The 23,787-nt window shown below is 43.8% G+C and overlaps 1 protein-coding gene across 2 annotated transcripts in view; it reads right to left on the reverse strand.

The window, feature by feature from the left end:
- Positions 1-440: 440 nt before the first annotated feature.
- Positions 441-23,787, reverse strand: part of LOC129048406 (uncharacterized) — an 82,910-nt gene continuing 59,563 nt past the window's right edge. For both annotated transcript variants that reach the window (XR_010141458.1, XM_063727464.1), the window contains one exon: positions 441-2,282. Coding sequence is in view for 1 of the 2 variants with exons in the window: in XM_063727464.1 (XP_063583534.1) it covers positions 2,137-2,282 (146 nt within the window). In the remaining variant the exon portion in view is untranslated. The remainder of the gene's footprint in view (positions 2,283-23,787) is intronic.

The following is a 23,787-nucleotide window of genomic DNA, read 5'->3' on the forward strand; positions in this document are numbered from 1 at the left end:
CATGAGATCACTAACAGGAAGGAAACACAAAGCTCTCAGGGAATGGCTCCCCTGCAGAAATGCATCTCAGAGCTGCACCTGGACTACCTCCCTCTTTATCAGATTAATGGAAAATTGTTCATGCTGCACTCTCCCCTGTGTGCCCCAATTCTGTGACTTTTTTTTTTCCTTTTCCAAAGCTACTGGAATAGTAGGTTGTAAAACACTGCGGCTGGCGTCCCCCAGGTACTTACATCTTCAATCCTCTGTATGGCCGGGGGAAGCAGGGGTTACCATCTCATTGTGGCAAAATCTTCCTAAGCTGCAATTTCCACACAGAGCTGTGGCTGGCAGCTTATGTTTTGGGTTATGTCTCATTCTTGTCTTACCATATTATCAGAAATTCAGCTTGGGTAGAGTAAAGAAAGGACAAAAGTGAGTAATCCCCTGACACAGAAAGCTTGGGTTTAATTAATTAGTATTTAGAAAGCAACTTCAGACTCCGGAACGCAACTCATCTATGCAGTCAAGAGATCATTAACATTTTCATGACACAGGTGTTTTTCACAACATTATAGAATTAACTCTGTAATGTGACAGTGACTAAGTTTGGTAAACCAGAGGTACATTTTCCTGTCTATTGGTGGTTAATGTCTTTCTCTGGAAGTAACAAACTATCCAATCTATTTACTGAAGAACAAGTACACTAGTAAAAGAGAAAAAGCAAGAAATACTCCCAGAGATTCCCACACTACAATTAATTTACTTTTCCATTTAATTGATGGAAGTACTGAGAATTCAACTGTGAGTCAAAGACATTTTGCTGGAAAAAAAGTTGTGAAACTTATCCTGAGCAAATCACCTAAGTGTTTGGTTGTATATGTTATTATACATTGATATACAATTATCGATAATTGAATTATTTCTGGTAATTTGAATAATTTCAGTTAATTCTTAATCACTGTGCTAATGATAACACGGGCAGTACAAAATAACAAATTATGCAAAAATTGCTCCTGTTTGATCTTAGATTATATAATACTTTATAGCATATTTCCTTTGCCAATTATGATTAATGTCTGGCTTACTTAAGCTATTGTTAAAATTAATTACCATTCTCAGAACCCATATCCACTAACAGCTGAGACAAGCGACACACAAGCTTCTGAAGTGGAAGGGAGAGGCTGGAGACTAAAATTTTGCCATCAAAAATCGGCAAAGTGAGAAAGTGTCAGAAAATTTTAAAATCGACCTTATTCTTCAAAATGGAAAAACACGCACACACCCCAAGTCAAGCGCATTCCCAGACGGCTTCTGTGGTGAGACCCCGCTGCAGTGCTCTTGAGTTGTGTGAGTCGCAGAAGCTTGTGGCTGTGGCCCAAGTCTGGGCCATCTCACACCCACACCCGACAAAAGCAAAGAAAAACAGAGAGGGTCGTGAGGCTCCACTGTCCACACTGAGGCCACAGTGATCCAGGGAGTCCAGCAGCTGTGAGACCAGGCTGCCTAACCATCACCTTGCACACCAGAGGTTGAAGCTTCATTTGTTGAGAAAGGTCTGGGGGAGCCTGAGACAAGGGGCCTCCCAGAACATCCAGACCCCAGTCAGGCAGGAGTGCTGCTGTGGCTGGCACTGTGTCTCAGGTCCTTGCTGTCCTGGCCACCGATATCTTAGGCTGGGCTCTGGGAAGCAGGGCCTGAGGCAGGGGCTGGGGGGCAGGTGCCTCGTGGAGGGTGTGCGCTGCAGACAGAACCCGTCACGGGGTGGCCACCTCAGCATAGGAAGAAGCAGAGCCCTTAGCCCTGCCACTCAGGACACCACAGGGCCAGTCCTCAGGGCAAGACGACGGCCTGGGCCAGCCGGGTGTGGGCAGGGAGCAGCCCACCCATGGGCTCATCACACCGGGAACATGCGTGGTTGTGACCCACCCATGGCCACATAACAGCCGCTGGAGGATGAGGCACCCAGTCTACAGTACCCGAGCAGGCTCGCTGAGAACCATCACATGTCAGCTGGGCAGAAACCAGGAACCCGCAGGCTCACATCCACCGAGCAGCATGTCCGGGAAGATGGTGTCTCAGAGGATGAGGATCCCCCATGATCTCTGGGGACGCAGAGGTGAGGATCCTGTGTGATCTCTGGGGACCCAGAGTTCCTCATATCCAGCGAGCATTGTGTCCGGGCAGATGGTATCTCAGAGGGTGAGGATCCTGTGTCATCTCTGGGGACCCGCAGCTCCTCATATCCAGCAAGCAGTGTGTCCGGGCAGACGGCATCTCAGAGGGTGAGGGTCCTGTGTGATCTTTGGGGAGAACATCAGACGTACGTGATTCAGTGTTTTTGGTTTATTTTCTATGTTATTCTTTTTTGTGTTTTATTTTTATGACTCCATTTGCTTTGTGTGGACTCATGAAGAATTTTAAACAGTGTCCTGGTGCCAAGCCATGTGCTGGATGCCATATAGGATGTGGCTCAGGAGCTCACATGCATGCAGGGCCTGTAGTCCTAGGACATGGCTCAGGAGTTCAGATGCATGCAGGGCCTGTAGTCCTAGGACCTGGCTCAGGAGCTTACAAGCATGCAGGGCCTGTAGTCCTAGGACCTGGCTCAGGAGCTTACAAGCATGCAGGGCCTATAGTCCTAGGACCTGGCTCAGGAGCTTACACTCAGGTAGGGCCTACAGTCCTAGTACGTGGCTCAGGAGCTTACACACGTGTAGGGCCTGTAGTCCCAGCGACAGACACAAAAGGAAACAGAAGCTGGTGGACACCCCTGGAAAGTCAGGCCTTTTTAGCCGGGAGGGGTTAGTTTCTAAGGAACCACGGATTGTCCAAAAGATCTGATTCGAAACCCTTCCCCTGCCCATAGGGACCTTGTGTCACTCAGCCCTCGAAGTGCGTGGCCAGGGCCTCTCCTGGACCAGCTGCTCATCTCCCCACCCCAGGTGCTGCCCGGCTGGTGGTTTCCCTCTGGCGGTCAGACCTCCGGTGTGGGCATGGGGGATCTTGGCAGGTTGTCACGCTCTGCACGCGGCTCCCGTGAGCCTGGCCAGGCTCTGGTTTCCTTCCCCGCTCCTCACCCTGCCCCGGCTCAGAGAGAAGCGGGCACACGGGGTCCCGGATCCCCCATTCCTGGCATGACTCCCTGGATGCTCAGCTCCCCACGGGGCCTTCACACGACACCAAAGCCAAGGTTTCCCCACACACAGGCTCCTCAGGAATCTGACCCCAGATGGGAAAGCATGGCCAGGCAGATGGTCACAGAGTCTTGGCCAAAGCACTTGCACCAGACACCCCCCGACGCCCCACAGCTACGGGGCAGGGCACTGAGGAGACCGCCTGTCCCAAAGCAGCTTGCCCCAGCTCCGCAGGCTCAGACGCACGCACCCCTTCCTGCAGCCCCCATAGCAGCTTGCCCCAGCCCCGCAGTCTCAGACGCACGCACCCCTTCCTGCAGCCCCCATAGCAGCTTGCCCCAGCCCCTCAGGCTCAGATGCACGCACCCCTTCCTGCAGCCCCCGTAGCATCCTCCCTTCCAGCCTCACCAAGGGCTGCGCATGGTTTCTCAAGGAGTTTAGACCCCAGGAAGAAGTAGTTGTGCAAAAAACTCACAGGAGAGCAAAGCAGAATTTAGCAAGTGCCATGAGTAGCGTGTTCCTGAGGAAGGTGAAGAATGAGGAGGTTAATTTGAAAATCATTCACTCCTGCTCAGGTCTCCGGTGGGCACGCCCATTGTGTGGCACCTACTCCATTCCCTTCACGGGGAGGCGCGGCTGTCACTCCCTCCAACCATGGGCCTCCGCAGAACATTAGATGAAAATACTCTGAAGCACAGGAAAGAGAGAAAGAAAAAGATTCGAGGGTGGAAAGAAAGAGGTCAGGAATGGAGGGAAGGACAGAGAAGGGATAGGAACACAGAGGGTGTGCTCTCACGGAGAAAGATCTGTGTTAGAAACAGGGAAGAGATGGATGAAGCAAAAGACAAATGCAGACAGAAATAGAGTTGAACTCATGATTTTTCAGATATGATAAATCGGATTTTTTTTTAAACAATAGAGATGCAAAATGCTGTAGGTTTTTTTGTTGTTTTGTTTTTGAGACAGTGTCCCACTCTGTTGCCCAGGCTGGAGTGCAATAGCACGATCTCGGCTCACTGCAACCTTCGCCTCCTAGGTTCAAGCGATTCTTTTGCCTCAGCCTCCTAAGTAGCTGGGACTACAGGCGTGTGCCACCACACCCGGCTAATTTTTGTATTTTTTAGTAGAGACGGGGTTTCACCAGTTTGGCCAGGCTGGTCTCAAACTCCTGACCTCAAGTGATGTGCCCGCCTTGGCCTCCCAAAGTGCTGGGATTACGGGCTTGAGCCAAGGTGCCCAGCCCAAAATGCTGTTTTTAAACGTTGCTGTGGAAGTTAGATATTGTGCTCGCTTTGGCAGCATATATACTAAAAATTGGAAATTAGACATTGTATCAGATTCCTGGGGTGGCCGTAACTAAGTGCCACAAACTGGGTGACTTTAAGCAACAGATATCAGCCAGGCACGCTGGCTCATGCCTGTAATCCCAGCGCTTTGGGAGGCCAAGGAGGGCGGATCCCTTGAGCCCAGGAGTTCAAGACCAGCCTAGGCAACATAGAAAGATATCATCTCTACAAAAGATTAAAATAAAAATAATTAGCCAGGCGTGGTGGCACACCTGTGGTCCCAGCTACTCGGGAGGCTGAGGACCACCTTGGCCCCGGAGTTTGAGACTGCAGTAATCTATGATTGTGCCACTGTGCTCCAGTTTTGGTGACAGAAGGAGACCCTGTCAGTCAATTAATCAATAAAAGGAAAAACAAAACCCCAGAAAGGTCTTGTCTCAGTCCTGGGGCTGGACGTCTGAGATCCAGCTGTCAGCAAGGCCCTGCTCTCCCTGACCCCTGGAGGGGCAGATCCTTCCCACCCTTCCAGCTCCTGGGAGCTCTGCAGCGCTTGGCATTTGGCAGTTCATCACCGCATCCCTCCAGCCTCTGACTCCATGACTGCACTTCCGTCTTCCCTCAACTGTGCCAGCTCCAAATGTCCCTTTTTTATGAGGACATCAGTCATATTGGATTAGGACCCACGGTAACAACCTGATCTTGACATGGCTAAATCTGCAAACACCCTATTTCCAAAATAGCTACACTCTGAGGTGCTAAGGATTAGGACTTCCATCTATCTTCTTTTGGGAGACACAGTTCACCCCATAACAGATGTTAATATGGGGGAAAACAAATTTAGGCAGAGACTTTGCATCCTGAGCATCAGAAACTACAGAGGGTTAACTCTCACCCGGCAAACAAATGAACCGAAGCCGTGGAGCACAGTGGAATAAATTATTAGTAACATATGGTATACAACTTCTACAATTTTTGAATAACAAAGAAACTAAAAGGCAATGAACAGGCGATTACAAAAGAGACAGGTTTTATTTCTAGAACGTGAGAAACAGATCATGCTCATCTCATCTGCTGATTAACTGATGGGCTGCCAGACAGTTTCATTTGACATCACACATTTCAGGTCACCTTAGTAAATGGATGGCTACTCTGACAGACAGTGCCTCTGGTTATAATTTTCTGAGACCAAAATATTCCCTTTTATTATCATAAAACCTCTACTAGTGAATGCGTCTTAGCTCTTCAGAGAAGCGCACTTCCTAGTACTGGCCCATAAAAATGAGCTGCAGTAACAGGAAGCCCCTCTGCACTGGGGCTGGCTCCTCTGTCAAGCAGAGACTGTCCTGGCGAACAGACGGGGGAGTGTCCTGCACACATAGTCACCCCTTCAAGGAAGAAAAGGAGCCACCTCTGGGCCGTGCACACCCATTTCTTCTTCACTCTCACCAGTCGGGTCAATCCACTCTCCTGGGCAGTGTGTGTATGAGCGTGCACCTGTGTGCACTGTGTGTGCATGCATGTGTGTGCACTATGTGTGGTGTATGTGCATGAGCGTGCACTGTGTGTGGTGTGTGTGCATGCATGAGTGTGCACCTGTGTGTGCTGTGTGTGCATGCATGTGTGTGCACTGTGTGTGGTGTATGTGCATGAGCGTGCAGTGTGTGGTGTGTGTGCATGCATGTGTGCACCTGTGTGTGCTGTGTGTGCATGCATGTGTGTGCACTGTGTGTGGTGTATGTGCATGAGCGTGCACTGTGTGTGGTGTGTGTGCATGCATGAGTGTGCACCTGTGTGTGGTGTGTGTGCATGCATGCGTGTGCACTGTGTGTGGTGTGTGTGCATGCATGCGTGTGCAGTGTGTGGTGTGTGTGCATGCATGCGTGTGCACTGTGTGTGGTGCGTGTGAATGCATCGGCGTGCACCTGTGCGTGGTGTGTGTGCACACATAAGCGTGCACCTGTGTGTGTATGTACAGAAAGGCTAGGAATGAACAGAGCTCCCTCCACACGGAAGAAAATATGACGCATGGGAAGATGTCTTCCCTGCAAAAGTAAAATAATTAAAAACTGGAATTGACATATTAACGGATGTGATTAGCCTGGCTGAAAATTGTGTGAGAGCCTTTTTTAAGGAATGGGGAAAATTACAAATGGCCACACAGAAACTAATCTAATAGGACAAATAAGGCAATTAACTTTAGGAAAAACAAAAAGAAAGGATCCATGGTGATAGCACATGCTAAGCTCTGGATAACCCTTGCTTGTAATGTGACGACGTGGTTTGACTTGGGGATAGCATTTTGCTATTTGTTTTTGGTATTTTGTTTTTCTGTTCTTCCTTTCCTGACTTCTTTTGGACTAGTCAAAATTTTTTAGTATCTCATTTTAACTCCCTTTTTCTTACATGTCTTTGCACTGCTTTCTGTATTGTTGTCATATATATTATATATACGTACATTATAAACCTCACAAAGCAGTGAGATACTATTTGGGTTACCAGTAATATGACTTTCGAAAAATTAGAAGAAAAAATGTAAAGTATGAAGTCTTTTCTATTTACCATTTTAGAGGCCGTTCATCCATTCCTATAGATCTGAATTTCTATCTAGGGTCATGAAGAACTTCCTTTAGAATGCTTGTAATACAATTATGCTTGGAGTGAAATATCTTTACTGAATCTTCCATTTTAAATGATATTTTCACAGGATTTAGAATTCTGGGTTGACGGCTGCTTCTTTCTGCTCTTTAAAATCTTATCCCATTGTATTCTGGCCTCCATTGTTTTTGAAAAAATCAACCCTAATTCGTGTTATCATCCACTTGGATAGAACTGTCATCTTTCTCTGGCTGCTTTCAAGACCTTCTCTTTCCCTTTGGTTTCAACAGTTTCACCCTCATGTGCCTGGGTGCTGTTTTCTTCATATTTATCCTGCGTAGGGTTTGCTGGGCTTCTGTGATCTGTGGGTTCTTGTCTTTCAAAGCTTCGCATAATTCTCAGCTCTTCTTCCAACATATTTTCTCTACTCCTTTCTTTTTTTCTTTTCCTTCCAAACTTCTCTCACACTTGTGTTGGAGAGATAGATATTGTCCTAAAGATTATGAGTCTCTGTTCATGTTCTATTTTAATAATTTTTCTGTTCTGCAGATTAAATAGTTCATTGACCCTTTCTTCTAACATTTGCAACCCCCTGTTAAACTTGTCTTGTTAATTTTTTATTTTATATATTATGCTTTTCAGTTTTCTAATTTCACCTTTTTTTGTAGTTTAGAATTCTCTGCTGAGATTCCCCATTTGCTCACTCACTCCAGTAGCTGTGACAAAGATGTGAATTTGTCATAGTTTCTGGAGAGGGCTGCTTGCTAATTCCAACATCTAGGTTATCTAGGGACCAGTTTCCTTCAACTGCATATTCTCTTGACGATGGCTTATATTTTCTCATTTATTTGCACATCTAGTAATTTTTCAAATTTTTTAATTCTTTATTTTTATGGGTACATAGTATGTGTATACATTTATGGGTACATAGTATGTGTATACATTTATGGGTACATAGTATGTGTATACATTTATGGGTACATAGTATGTGTATACATTTATGGGTACATAGTATGTGTATACATTTATGGGGTACATGAAATATTTTGATACAGGCATGCAATGTGAAATAATCACATTGAGGTAAATGGGGTATCCATTGCCTAAAACATTTTTTATTTCTTTGTGTTATGAACATTCCAACTATACTTTTTAAGTTTGTTTTTTTGTTTTTTGAGATGGAGTTTTGCTCTTGTCACTCAGGCTGGAGTGCTATGGTGAGGTCTTGGCTTACTGCAACCTCCACCTCCCGGGTTCAAGTGATCCTCCTGTCTCAGCCTCTGAGTAGCTGGGATTACAGGTGCCCACCATCACGCCCGGGCTAATTTTTGTATTTTTAGTAGAGATGGGGTTTCACCATGTTGGCCAGGCTGGTCTTGAACTTCTGACCTCAGGAGATCCACCTGCCTCAGCTTCCCAAAGTGCTAGGATTACAGGCGTGAGCCACCATACCCGTTTCTAAGTTATTTTAAATGTGCTAAATTATTGTTGACTGCAGTCAGTCTGCTATCTATTACTATATTTTATTCATTCATACTGTATTTTGTACCCATTAACCATCCCCACTTTCTCCTGCACTCCCCACTATACTTCTCAGCCTCTGATAACCACTATTCTACTCTCCATCTTCATGAGTTTGATTAATTTTTAGCTCCCATAAATGAGTAAGAACATGCAAAGTCTGTCTTTCTGTGCCTGGCTTATTTCATTTAGCATGATATCCTCCAGTTCCTTCCATGTTGTTGCAAATGATAGGATCTCATTCTTTTTATGGATGGATAGTACTCATTGTATACGCATACCACATTCTCCTTATCCATTCATCTGTTGATGGACACTTAGGATACTTCCAAGTCTTAGCTATTTTGAATAGTGCAGCTATAAAGTGGGAGTGCAGATATCTCTTCTATGTACTGATTTCCTCTCTTTGAGGTATATATCTAGCAGTGGGATTGCTGGATCATACGATAGTTGTATTTTTAGTTTTCTGAGAAACCTCCATACTGTTATCCATATCTAGTAATTTTTTCTTGTATGCTGCACATTGTGTACAATATGTTGCAGACAGAGAAGATCGTGTCTTCTTTCTTTACAGGGTGTTTGTTGCATTTGTTCTGGCAGACAGTGGAATTAGTGGTACTTACTTTTGGTCTTCTCAGCCTTAGGTCTATTCTTTGCTAGAGTGGATCTGTTTTGGTTTAGAAAGTATTTTTATAATACGATCCTTACTCTAGAGTGTGGGACTTACACTTAAAGTTTGGCCTTTCTGGGAACTCAACTCCATTCCAAAGATCTCAGTGAGGTTTTTCCACTGCTGAAGCTGGTACTCCAGTGTCTCCCAAAACTGCCTGCTTCCTTTGTCACCACTAGCTCATGGCCTGCAGTAGGCAATACCTACTAATCTCCAGAGTCCTGCCCTTCACCTGTCAGCCCAGACTCGAGCTGAGGGACCATGCTGAAGCCCCACGCATGTTTCTGGGGGCTCCTATCTGTGTGTTTCCCCGTCTCAGAAACTCCACCAAACAAATCCAACCACTTCAAAAACTTGAACTTCAGTCTCTTCCTCTTCAGCTCCAGGAGATCACCATCCTGCTTGGCTCTACCTCCCTCCCCTGCAGCAGGAGAGCACCCAGGTGGAAAGCCAGAGCAGTGGTGGGCAACACGGGCTCACCTCATAAGTTTCTCTTCCCCTGTGATGCCCATTTTTCTTGGGTTTTTTTGTTGTTATTGTTGTTTGTTTGGTTGGTTGGTTGGTTGGTTTTATTTGAGATGGAGTCTTGTTCTGTCCCCCAGGCTGGAGTGCAGTGGTGCAATCTTGGCTCACTGCAACCTCCACCTCCCAGGTTCAAGCGATTCTCCTGCCTCAGCCTCCTGGGTAGCTGAGATTACAGGCATGTGCCACCATGCTAGGCTAGTTTTTATATTTTTAGTAGAGACAGAGTTTCACCATGTTGGTCAGGCTGGTCTCAAACTCCTGAGCTTGTGATCCACCCAACTCAGCCTCTCAAAGTTCTGGGATTACAGGCGTGAGCCACTGCATCCAGTCTTGTCTTTTTAAAAAAAAAAATAAAGTGAGCGAGCTCATGGTCGAGATGCCCACCCAGATGACACTCCCAACACACACTTTTCAAAGCCTAAAATGCCTCGTCTCCTGTGCTGCCCATGCTGTAGTTGTTTCCAGTGGACAAGTCTGTGTCATGGCTGGCAGTAGAAGTCCGTGAAAAATATTTTCATGTGCATATAATGAAAACACCAGTCCAGACTGGAGGAAAACGATAAGGATTTCTGGAGGGATGTCTCCAACAAAAATAATGAAACTGACAGAATTGGCATACTGAGAGGAGATGAAGGTTGAATTATTTTGGGGATAAATGATATTTACATAGTCATAATAATGTAAATTCTGAGAATTGACATAAACGAAAACCAAAATATTTAGGGAGGAACAGGATAGGAAATGTTTGTGTGTGAGCATAGAGAGCAAGAGGAAAATTAGAAAGCCAAGTCCGACTGGGCCAGGCGAGGTGGCTCATACCTGTAATCCCAGCACTTTGGAAGGCTGAGGTGGATGGATCATTTGAGCTCAGTTCAATATCAGCCTGGGCAACACAGTGAGACCCCATTTCAAAAAAAAAAAAAAAGACAGCCAAGTCCTCATCCGGGGGATGTAAACTGTCAATAAGTAGTATCTAAAATTAAAAAATAAAGACCCAGTACTATGAGCTTACTATTTAGAAATATGAAGTGAAGCCAGGCGCGGTGGCTCACGCCTGTAATCCCAGCACTTTGGGAGGCCCAGGCAGGCGGATCACAAGGTCAGGAGATCAAGACCATCCTGGCTAACATGGTGAAACCCCGCCTCTACTAAAAATACAAAAAACTAGCTGGGCATGGTGGTGGGTGCCTGTAGTTCCAGCTACTCGGGGGGGCTGAGGCAGGAGAATGGTGTGAACCTGGGAGGTGGAGCTTGCAGTGAGCAGAGATGGCGCCACTGCACTCCAGCCTGGGCGACAGAGTGAGACTCCGTCTCAAAAAAAAAGAAAAAAGAAATGTGAAGTGAACACCAAAGGAAACATCAGAAAAGCACAGTGTACTTGCCTGTAAGAAATGGAATCAGTCTGGAAATTGCTTCACTGGAAGTCTAATTATGCAAGTATACATTTTTTATTGGGAAAAATAACATATACAGAGATGTGCATAAATACTTTGATATTTAACAAATAAGTAGAAAGCCAACTAATTCTCAACCAGATTATAAAATTTATTTTCATTTCTTTTGCAAAATATATAGAAGTGTGAATAAATGTTACAGGTAGCACTTCAATGATTGAAAATCCAACTAACCATGAGCCAAGTCAAGACACTGAACATGATTTTCATCCTAGAAGTCCTTCATGCATTACTTCCTGACCGCAATTCCCTCATTCCTACCAAGACAGACCATTCTCCTGACTTGCACCATGATACTTTTCTTTACCACCATTGCATGCATCCCTGTAAAATATGGTTTAATTTTGCTTACTTTTGAACTTTGTATAATGTTGATGTATTTTTTTCCACTCTCCTTTAGGTTGGTAGATTCATCCATGCTGTTTCACGTAGCCTACATTTTTTTCCTCTAACTAAATATTTTTTGAATGAATATATTAGCGTGTATTGATCCATTCTATCATTCTACTGTTGATGGACATTTGGGCTGTTTCCAGATTTGGCTATTATAGGACAAATACACTACAATTTCATAAGTAGTATAATATATATGGTTACATACTATCATATATATGATATGCTGGTGAACATAAATGCACTTTTCCCCCAGAACTCTGAATTGCTTTCTATGCCAGAGGTTGCCAAGCATTTATGAGCTCTCTATTCTGTTCCACTTATCTATCTGTTCGTTCCTGAACCAATACTACATGGTATTAATGCAGCCAATAACATCTACATATCTGATAGCAGAAGATCTCTTGTGCCTTCCTTCTCCACCTCCCTTCTTCTCCTTCTTCAATGCCTTGGCTCTTCCTGTGCCTGGAATTTTTGCATATTTTGAATTACCTTGTCATGTGTCCCTACCTCACCCCAAATACCTCCTGGGATTCTGAGTGGGATTGAACTGAATCTAGAAATCAACTGACAGATTAACCACCTCTCTGCATTTTGATTCTCCACAACAGGGCACATCTCTGCATTTGTTTAGGTTTTCAGCAATGTCTTTCAGTCTTTCAGTAAAGTTTTATAATTTTTCTCATAAAAGTTTTTTACACTTTTCTATCTATTATCATTGCTATTGGTGATGCTATTTTTAAAAGGTATATTTTTAATTACATTTTCTATTTGTTGCTTTTATATAGAATACAATTGAATTTTTATACTGATATTATTTTTGGTAACCCCCCATAAACGTTCTTACTAATTCCAATAGTTTATCTGTAAAATATTTTTTAATTTACTACAGATAAAATTGTTTTATCTACAAAAAGTGGTGGCTTAGTTTTTCCCTTTCCTCAACATTGCCCAGGTGAGGCCTCTCTGCAGCAGTTCACCCCTGAATTTCTGCTTGCCATTGCCCCAGTACAGGCTCTCTGCAGTGTCTCTGCTCCTGTGACAAGTCCCTGCCTGGGGCCCCGGGCTGTCACAGCATCTTTTGAAATCCAGATGGAGGCTGTCCCATAGCTCTAGCATTCTTCTTGCCTAAAAATCAGCACCACATGGATGCCACCAAGGTTTATAGCTTGTACTTTCCAGAGCCATGGCTCCAGCCACAGCTGCGGTGACTGAGCACTGCACCAGATGTGGGTTCCCTGGAGCTCCCGGTCGGTGATGAGGGCAGCCTTGAAGACGTCGGAGGTGCCTTCAGGGTCATTCTCCCTGTCCTGATGATTCCTTCTCTCCCCAGTCATCTCCTCAGTGAACAGTCACTTGGCCACACCCTTGGTTTGCTCTCCCAAAGTCACCTTTTTATTCTTTACACGGTCAGGCTGAAAAATTTCAAAATCCTTCCATTTTGCTTCTCTTTTATTTATGAATTCCATCTTTAAGTCATTTATCTCATATCTGACTGTATGTGATTTAAAGTAGCCACACAACTTCTTCATTATTTTGCACAGACATTTCTTCTGCCAAATATCCTAGTTCACTACTCTTATAGTCCACTTCCCGTAAAGCCTGAGGCATGGATATAATTCAGATAAGTTCTTTGAATCTTTATAACAAGGATGGCCTTTCCTCTAGTTTCCAAACCTTGTTTCTCATTTCTGCCTGACACCTAATCAGAATGTCCTGTCCATATCTCCACCAACATTCTAGTCACAACTACTTAAGGAATCTCCGGGAAGGTTCAGGCTTTCCCCACTCCTTTTCTTCTGAGCCCTCACCAGAATTGCCCTTCATGCCCCTTTCATAGCAATCTGGCTTTTTCTAGCACATACCTCCAAATCCTTCCAGCCTCTACCCATTTCCCAGTCCAAAGCCACTTCCACATTTTCAGGTATTTGTTATAGCAACGATCTGATTTCTCACTAACAGTTTTCTGTCTTAGTCTGTTTTGTGTTTCTAGAATAGAATACCATAGACTGGATCATTTATAATGAACAGAAATTTACTTGGCTCACAGTTCTGGAGGCTGGGAATTCCTACATCAAGGTGTTGGTGTCTGGTGAGGGCCTTTGTACTGTGTCATCTCAGGGCAGAGAATGCAAGAGAGGAAGAGAAGGCTGAACTGGCTTTTATAACTAACCCACTCCTGCAATAATGGCATTTATCCATTCATGAGGGCAGAGCCCTCATAACCCCATCACCTCCCCACACTGTTGCATGGGGGGTTAAGTTTCTAACACATGAACCTTGGGGGACACACTCAAACCACAACACTAGTCAAGGATATCTTGAGAGGTGATGAAGTAAAGGATAGGTCTCTGCATCCCAATATTCTCCCAACCTAAAAGCCAGAGTCAGGCTGATAAATGAACTCCAAATAATCAGATTTCTGAAATCTATGCCAGTGTCTTTGAAAGCCAAGTCAGCCGCAAGAACAAGAATTTTCCCCACTGATACTTAAGCCAAAAATTGACCAAAAAATTAGAAAGGAATGAAGAGAGAAAAAGAAAAGAAAAGAAGGAAAAATCCACATATATAAAACAACAACAGGAACCGGGGCATAGTTGGAATTCTGCAGCTCTTACTCTAAAACTGCAATGAGTGAGCATGCCAGTTTGACTTGACTATTCATGAACTTCAGCATAATGGGACATGTATTTTATTCAATTGATTTTTATTTTGATTTCATGATATTATTCTGGGGCTTACTATATTACTATATTTAAAAGTTTTTACATTCATGTTCATAAGTGAAATTGGCCTGAAATATTCCTTATTTATTTGTCCTTGGTATCAAGGTTTGTTATATCTTAAAATAAGTTGCAAAATGTTCCTTCTTTGTCTGTTGTCTGGAAGAGTTTGTGTAAGAATGGAGTTGTCTTTTCCTTGAGTGTTTGAAATAGTTAACTACCTTGTGAGGCAGCGGGGCCTGGAGTTTTAAGGAAAGAAATGTACTACTGATGTAAGTATTTGAAGGTTTTTGGTCTATTGTAGTCTTCCATTTCCTCGTTTTTTTAAAATTATTATTATACTTTAAGTTTTGGGGTACATGTGCACAACTTGCAGGTTTGTTACATATGTATACATGTGCCATGTTGGTGTGCTGCACCCATTAACTCATCATTTAGCGATGAGTTCATGTCCTTTGTAGGGACATGGATGAAGCTGGAAACTATCATTCTCAGCAAACTATCGCAAGGACAAAAAAACATTTCCTCTTAAGTCAGTCTTGGTATGCTTCCCTAAACATTTCCCCATTTCATCTATTTTTTCAAATTCATTGGACTAAAGTTGTTAGTAATGCCTTATTTCTATTACATTTATGTGTGGCAGCTATAGTGATAGTCCCTGTTTTATTCCAGTATTGGTATTTGTACCTTCTCTTTATTTTTGGTAAATATCACAAGGTTTTGTCCATTTTATTCATGTTATTGAAGAATAAACTTTTATATATCTCAATCCTTCCTGTTGTATATTTGTTTTTGTTTCCTTTGATTACTGATCCTATCTTTATTATTAATTTTTTTCCTTTTTTGGATAATTTTGCATTTGCTTTTTTAAACTTCTTTGATGGATATTAAACTTCTTTTCAGCATTTCTTCTTTTCTAATATATGAATATGAAGATTTTTCTTCTAGTTTAAGCTTTGGCTTCAGTCACAGTTTTAATATGTTGCATTTTCATTATTCAATTCAAAATTCAGTTTTCATTGTAATTAATTATATAGCATGATTTATTTATTATGTTTCTAATTTCCAAAGATATCTTTCCATTTATGTTTTTGTTATTGAGTTCTCCCTTAATTACATTATGATCAAAGAATATTTGGATATTATGTAAATCATTTGAAATGTTTTAAATCTTGCTTTATAGTCATGTTTGCAAATGCTCTGTGTATACTAGGAAATGTGTTTTCTGCAATTGGTTATGGTGTCCAATAGATGCTATTAAATCTAGTTTGTTACTTATATTATTCATCCTTTTATATCTGATAACTTCCATCAATCACTGAGAGGAGTGTACCACAATTTACCTCTATAATTGTGAATTTGTCTATTTCTCCTCATGGGGCTATCAAGTTTTTGCATTATATATTTTGGTGTTATTTTTATGAGGTACAGCCACATTTAGATAATTGTGTCTTCCTAATTGAAATTTTCATTATCATGAAGCGTCCTTATCCCACCCAACGCTTTCTGCCTTGCAGCCTATTTTGCATGACATTAATCTGTTTACCCCAAAATATCTTTTGCAAGAACAAAAGTTGTGCATAATTGCCAATCATTTCTACATGATCTATTTTCATCGGCTGATCTTAAGATTTTTTTTCTTGTCTTAGAGTGTATCCACTGAGCTTTACATTTTGGTTATTATATTTATTTTTAGAAGTTCTGTTCTCTGTCTGCTACTGCTCAGCCTGAAGCACAGTGGTGCGATCATGGCTCCCTGTAGCTTTGACCTCCTGGGCTCAAGCAATCCTCCAGCTTCAGCCTTCTGAGTACCTGGGACCACAGGCATGTGTCACCATACCTGGCTAAGTTTTAAAATTTGTTTTGTAGAGATAGGGTCTCACTCTATTGCCTAGGCTGCTCTTGACCTCCTGGCCTCAAGCGATCCTCCTACCTGAGCATCCCAAAATGCTGGGATTACAGGTATGAGCAACCACAACCAGCCTAGAAGTTCTGTTCTTAAGTGGACCATATTATTTTCTATAGTTTCAACTTTCTCTGCATGAATTTCAAATTTTTATTTCATTTCTTTAAAAATGCTATGTTTAGTTGTTTCAAAATGCATATCTGATCATTTCACTCTTTAAAATCTGTCCAGTTCTGCTTCTGTTATTTCTGTTTCTCCTGATTCTCGTTCATATTGTCTCGCCACCACCCCACAGCCATTACTTTGGGTATCTTGTAATCCCTACTAGAAAATATGTGTTTTCTGCAATTGGTTATAGCGTCCAATAGATGTTATTAAATGGCTACCTGCTGGCCACGGATCTTGGAAGTTACTGCTGTTGGTTACCCGAGGTCCCGAATGTGTACACTCTCCTTTACAAGCTTTCCTGTTTCCTTCTAGGAATGTTGGGGGCACCAACAGTCTCAACCATCTCAAGTCAACTCCACGGCCTGATTTTCCTTGGCCTCCCAGTCATAGATCTCCCAGTCACAGATCACATGTACCCAGTGCGAGTCTATGCAGGAGCTGGTCTGTGGTCCCAGAGAAACTCTCTGGGAATTTTTTCCCCGTTTTCTTTCCTGTAGATTCATTTCCAAAGCAGCTTTCTTTAAAATCCCCTGTGGGTGTGTGGAGCGTAGGTTTAGATACGGCTCACCTCTGCTGTGCGTGTGATTCCCTTTGGGGTCCCAGCCTTGCAGGAGGCTCTTCTTTATGACTGTTTGTACTGGAACTGATTTCTCCTCCTCTTGTCCCAAGTGGCTGAGGAACGAAGACCTAGCGTGGGCCCAGCAGGCACCCTCAGGGCATAAGCCTGGTTCGATGGTCACAGACCCTTTCATACATTTAGTATACACACAGGCTTGAAAATTCTCTATAGACTTTTGTACTGTAATTTGGGTTCCTACTGCCTTTTCATATTTTTGACATTTTTAAAGTTTTTTGAAAAAAATATAGGCTAGGCACAGTGGCTCACACCTGTAACCTAGCACTTGGGGAGGTTGAGGCAGGAGGATCACCTGAGTCCAGGAGTTTGAGACCAGCTTAGGCAATATAGTGAGACCCCATCTCTACAAAAAAATATATAAAAATTAGCTGGGGGTGTGATATGGTTTGGCTGTGTCCCCACCCAAATCTCATCTTAAATTGCAGCTCCCATAATCCCCACGGGAGGGACCTGGTGGCAGGTAATTGAATCATGGGGGTGGGTTTTTCCCATGTTGTTCTCATGAAAGTGAGAAAGTCTCACAAGATCTGATGGATTTATAAAGGGCAGTTCCCCTGCACACACTCTGCACCTGCCACCATGTAAGACCTGCCTTTGCTCCTCCTACAGCTTCCACCATGATTGTGAGGCCTCCCCAACCATGTGGAACTGTGAATCCATTAAACTTATTTTTCTTTATGAATTACCCAGGCTTGGGTATGTATTTCCTTATTAGCAGTGTGAGAACAGACTAATGTAGTGTGGTAGTGTGCACTTGTAGTCCCAACTACTCAGGAGGCTGAGGTGGGAGGATCAATAGCACCCAGGAGGCGGGGGTTGCAGGGGGCTGAGGTGGGAGGATCAATAGCACCCAGGAGGCAGAGGTTGCAGGAGGCTGAGGTGGGAGGATCAATAGCACCCAGGAGGCAGAGGTTGCAGGAGGCTGAGGTGGAAGGATTGCTTGCACCTGGGAGGCAGAGGTTACAGTGAGTTGTGATTGCACCACTGCATTCCACTCTCTCTGGGAGACAGAGTGAGACTGTCTCAAAACAAAAGGTCGAAGTTCTGAGTCACTACTTCAGTTTTCTCTGGATTATGGACCAGAGGAGTTAATGCAGGTTCTAAAAATGCCTAACATTACCAGGAGATTAGGTTGGGCTCTGCAAGAATCCAGTTCAATAGCCATTAAAATATATTCTTCTCCTTGAATAAACGTTCTTAGAAAATTGAATAGTATTGTTTTATAGGCCTCCAGATCCTAGTTGGTTTTTGTTGCTCTGTTTTTAAATAGTTCATGGAATCAGGATAATAGAAGTTTAGACAGCACAGTCCCTGCATTTCTTACTACTGAATCTCCTAAGCTACTGCATAGCACTCTTCCCAGGAAATGTGGAAAAGTGAGCATGGTTACACAGTCAGAGACTCGTATGCTGGAAGGACCCTTAGAGATTTTCTGAACCAACCAATCAATTGATTTTTTAAAAGAAACAGAAGAATTCTCAAGGTTAAGTGACTTGCCTCACATTAAATCTACAGTGTTAAATTGCAGACCTTCAACGAGAATGTGTCCTCTCCATTCCAGGCCATTGTCTAAGTAACAGCTTCTCCTAACAGAAAACTCAACAACATCAAACAACACCATTTCTCTGAGCCAGCAGGAAGCCCTGAGGTAGGGGCATGCAGCCACAGGGTACCTCAGCCCTGCCATTGGGAACCAGACCCTCCTCTCTTCCCACGGCACCATCCTTGTGGCTGCAGAAAGAGGAGAAGTGTAAAGGTGAAAAGAAACATCTTCCTATGAAGCTTGGACTTGTTCTTGCAAAGAAGTGCCTGAGCCAGGGACATCCACCCCTACCTGGATGGTTGAAGCAGTGTCTGATGGTCAGTTTTAGCTTTCCAGGCTCCAAGGAAGAGAAGAGCCAGAAAGAGGAGATTGCAGCTGCGTTTCTTGCACCGTCCCTTTAAAATAGATGCTTTGCGGGTTTGCTTTTGTTGTTTTTAAGACTACAACATAGTCATCGCTCATAATATTTGTAATGTTGACATTCACAAATATGTACAGACATTTATATGCAATTTAGTCGAGGTTGGTAAATCTAACAATTTGTAGCCACCACCCAGAACAAGAAAGAGAACACTGCAAGTCTCCATGCATCCCTTGCCAATCACAACCCCCCCAAACAGGCATCTGACATTTTTAGTAGTCATTGCTTTGCTTTTCTTTACAGTTTTACAACATGTGTGTACCTCCCTAGAATATACAGTTTGGTTTTGCATGTTATTGAATTTTATGTAAATTGAATCACATTATGTATTATTTTTTAAAAGATTTTTTGTAGAGATGGGGTCTCACTACACTGCCCAGGCCAGTCTCAAACCCCTGGCCTCAAGTGATCCTCCTGCCTCAGCTTCCCAAAGCTCTGGGATTGCAGGTGGGAGCCATGGTGCCCAGCCACCCATGCTATACACTCTTCTGGGACTGCTTTTCCCCCTCATTATTATATTTGTAAGATTCATCCACACTGTTATCTATAACTGCCATTCTCTTATCTTCATTGTTGAACAGAATCCCATAGAGTAAATATACTTCAGCTGACTTATCAATTCTATTATTGATGGGCATTTGGGTGGCTTGCAATTTGGGGCTATTATTAACAGTAATAATATGACACTTTGAGCATGCTGGTACATAGATCTTTAGACACACACACAGACTCACACTCAGATCTCTGAGGTATATTCCTAGGGGGAGAGCAGGTGTGACTGTCTTCAACTTTACTGGATAACATGAGGCCGTTCCTCAGTGATGGCACCCATTTGCAATCCCTTCAGTGGATTTGAGGGTCCCTGATACTCCACATTCTGGTTAACATGTGATGGTGTCAAGCTGTAAACCTTACTTAATGATGGCGAGATGGCAGCGCCGCTGAGCATTTCTGTGGTTTGGGACTCTGCTTGCTGATAAGATCAAACACAGTGACAGGTGGATTGGCCGTTTTTGCATCAGCCTTTTTGTGATTTGCTCATTCAAGTCTTTGGCTCATGTTCTATTGATCATCCTGGCCTTTTGCTGTGATTTATAGATGTTCTTTATGTATTCTAGATACTAACTCTTTTCCAGTGTCTTTTCCAACAGTCTGACTTCTTTTCTCATTCTTTTTATGGTGTGCTTTGGTGGATAAGATTCTTCATTTTAGCGTGTTAAATTGAGCAATCTTTTTTCATGTGTGGTTGGTACATACTGTGTCTTGTTGGGGAAATCTTTCCCTCCCCCAAGGCCATGCATGGCAACATCCTCCAATAGTCCCTTCCAAAAGCTTGTGCTTCCATGTTTAGATCTTGATGTTTTCTACCTCTGGTCTTAGTTCTGGACTACGACTCTACCAGGTGACCCCCTCACCCCCTGCAGAAAATAATAACACCTGCATCTACTACAGAAGGTGAGCAGCCTCCACCCGAAGCAAATGTGGCACAATCAAGCAGACAGGATCCTGGTCAGGCCACCCTCTGGAGGAGCTGCATAGGAGCTACGCAAGTGAGTTCCCATGTCTGGGTTTTTAGTTTAGACCAAGCACAGTCCACACAGCAAGCACAGGGACAGGCAGGTAGAGAACCCATGGGGAAGAGCCTGCAGCCTTTGTTGGGATGGGAAACTAGGGGGAAGGCCGGGAACAGGATATGAATGCCAAGGCAGGGAAATCCCATAAGTGAAAAAGCCAGAGAAGGGGTCCTCAGTCTCCACCTTTCTTCATAACCCATTGATCTTGAACCACACATACAACAGACGCAGTCACCCTGCTGAGGACAGTGGAGATGAACGGACTGAAATTGCCACTCAAGAAACAAGTTTTCAGTTCACATCCAGCCAAAGAAACTACCTACCAAGCAAAGGAAGCAATAATCACGGAGGAAAATAACCAATTCCAAACTCCCCAGCTCAGTTTTTATGACCAGAATGCAATGAAAAATTACCCAGCACGTGAGGAGCCAAAATTACCCAGCACATGAGGAGCCAAGAGAGCAGACGTTCCTGAGAGAAGGGAAGTCAGATGTGTGCGGCTCCAAGTGTGGTTCTGGATGCTGGAATCGACATGTCAGTGTTCACTCTGTTTATTTATTCTTGTTTATATCGTTAAAAGAGTTCTTTATTTTTATTTTTATTTTTTTGAGATTGAGTCTCGCTCTGTCATCCAGGCTGGAGTGCAGTGGTGCAATCTCTGCTCACTGCAAACTCCGCCTCCCAGTTCAAGCGATTCTCCTGCCTCAGCTCCTGAGTAGTGATGACTACAGGCGTGTGCCACCACGCCCGGCTAATTTTTTTGTATTTTTAGTAGAGATGGGGTTTCACCATGTTGGCCAGGCTGGTCTTGAACTCCTGACCTCAGGTGATCCACCCGCCTCAGCCTCCCCAAAGTGCTGGGATTACAGGTGTGAGCCACCATGCCCAGCCTTTTTGTTTGTTTTTAACTATTTGATTAGTCAGTTTTCCAAACACCGTTGAAAAAAATCCACCATTGCTGCCCTGACCTGAAGTGCATCCTCACACAGCCATAAATCACACACACACGATTCTGTTTCTGAGTTTTCTCTTCTACCCAGATGGCTGGCTCGCCTACCATTAGCACATTGTGGTTACCCAGCTCTACAACACGACTTCATATTTAACACAGCCGGTCTTCCTACGGTGTTCAGGGATGTCTTGGCTACCCATGGCACTTTGCAATTCCATATACATTCTAGAGGTGGCTTTAAAATGTCACTAAACAAACAAACGAAAAACCTGTGGAAGTGTGACTGAGGCCACGTGAAAGTGCACAGTCGACTTGGGAAGGGCCCAGATGATGGCGTGGCGTCTGCGTGGCACCTGCGTGGGGCCTGTGTGGCACCTGTGTGGTGCCTGCTAATCCATGAACATTTGTGGCTTTGTATCTGTAGGCTCTTCCAATGTCTCACATGAAGTTTCATAACTTTACCTGGAGAGGCCTTTTTGTTAGATTTATTTCTAGCCATTTGACATTTTTTGATGCTACTTTAGTTATATATCTAAATTTTTGTTTTCTTTTAGATGAAGTCTTGCTCTGTCAGCAGGCTGTAGTGCACTGGCGCGATCTCGGCTCACTGAAACCTCCACCTCCCTAGTTCAAGCAATTCTCCTGCCTCAGCCTTCCAAGTAGCTGAGATTACAGGCGCCCACCACCACGCCCAGCTAATTTTTGTATTTTTAGTAGAGACAGGGTTTCACCATGTTGGCCAGGATGGTCTCAATCTCTTGACCTCCTGATCTGCCCACCTCAATCTCCCAAAGTGCTGGGATTACAGGCCTGAGCTGTCACGCCTGGCCTAAAAAATTTTTTTCTAATTTCTTTGTTGAATACAGAAATGTAACTTTAATCTTTATGATCAATAACCTTGCAAAGCTCGATTACTATTAATTCTAGTAATTTATCTACAGATTGGTTTTCCTATGTGCATGATAATCTGTGAATAATGGTACTTTTATTTATTGCTTCATCATCTTTATAAGTGTTATTGCTTTTTATCACTTGCTGCACCGGCTGGGACCTCTCTCGCAAAGTTCGACAGGAGTGTTGTCAGCTGACACTCTTATCTCGTCTTCCTCTCTAAGACAAATTGTTAACATCTCACTATTGAGTATGACATTTGCTGTGGGCCTTTTGCAGCCATCCTTTATCAGATTGAGGAAGTCCCTGTCCGTTTCTAGATTGCTAAGAGGTTTCTTTTTAAATAAGGAACACATGCTGAACTCTGTCCAATGCTTGTTGTAAATCTCTAAGGTGATCATATTCTTTTTCTCCTTTAATGTGTCAGTGTGATGAATTATATTGATTGGTTTTCTAAGGCTACACCTATTCTGAGAATACATCCACTTTGGTAATGAGGTATTTTTCCTCCTTCTGTTACTGATCTCAACTTGTTGATACTTTGTTAAGGGTTTCTCTACTGTGTTCAGGAGGGAGATTAGCCGGCAGTTAATTTTCCTTTCTGGCAATGTTTTCACCTGGTTTTTGCATCAAGGCTGTGCCGGTCTCATACAACAAGTTGGGATGTGCTGCTGCTTTTCCTGTTTTCTGAAAGCAAATGTGTGAGATCAGTGTTAGTTATTCCTGACAGCCTTCCTAGAGCTCACGAAATCACAGTCTGCCATGCAGAACAAATTCCGGCCGAGAGGCCCTTCTCCTTCTCCTTCAGTCGGTCCAGTGTTGGGCATCTCTCTCTTGGGAGTTCCCAGGGCCGGGCAAGGGACGGGCACCATGTTGATGTGGATGAGTCTTCCCCTGATTTCCCACCCTGGGCAGGCCCCACCTCACTGTCCCCACCCCAGGCCTCTCCACCCTGAGAGCCAAGAGTGTGCAGGGAATACCTCCCTCTGGACAGAGGCGGCCCATGGCCCTGGAATTCCCAAGCCCTCTGTGTCCATCCAGGGAAATGCCTCCCTCCGGACAGAGGCGGCCCATGGCCCTGGAATTCCCAAGCCCTGTGTGTCCATCCAGGGAAATACTTCCCTCTGGACAGAGGCAGCCCATGGCCCTGGAATTCTCTAGCCCTTCTGTGTCCATCCAGGGAAATGCCTCCCTCCGGACAGAGGTGGCCCATGGCCCTGGAATTCCCAAGCCCTCTGTGTCCATCCAGTAACTGACCTTGAAGTTTCAGATCTTTAATGCTTTCTGGTATTTTCCTTTCCCCAGATGCAGGCCTCGTGTGATTTCATTTCAGTGGGAAGGTTCAGCCTAATGGCATTACCAGATTCCAGAAGCATCAACTCCTTGCTCATCACGTCACATCCACTCTATGA

This window comes from Pongo abelii, chromosome 8, assembly GCF_028885655.2.
Source record: "Pongo abelii isolate AG06213 chromosome 8, NHGRI_mPonAbe1-v2.0_pri, whole genome shotgun sequence".
Classification (NCBI taxonomy): domain Eukaryota; kingdom Metazoa; phylum Chordata; class Mammalia; order Primates; family Hominidae; genus Pongo; species Pongo abelii.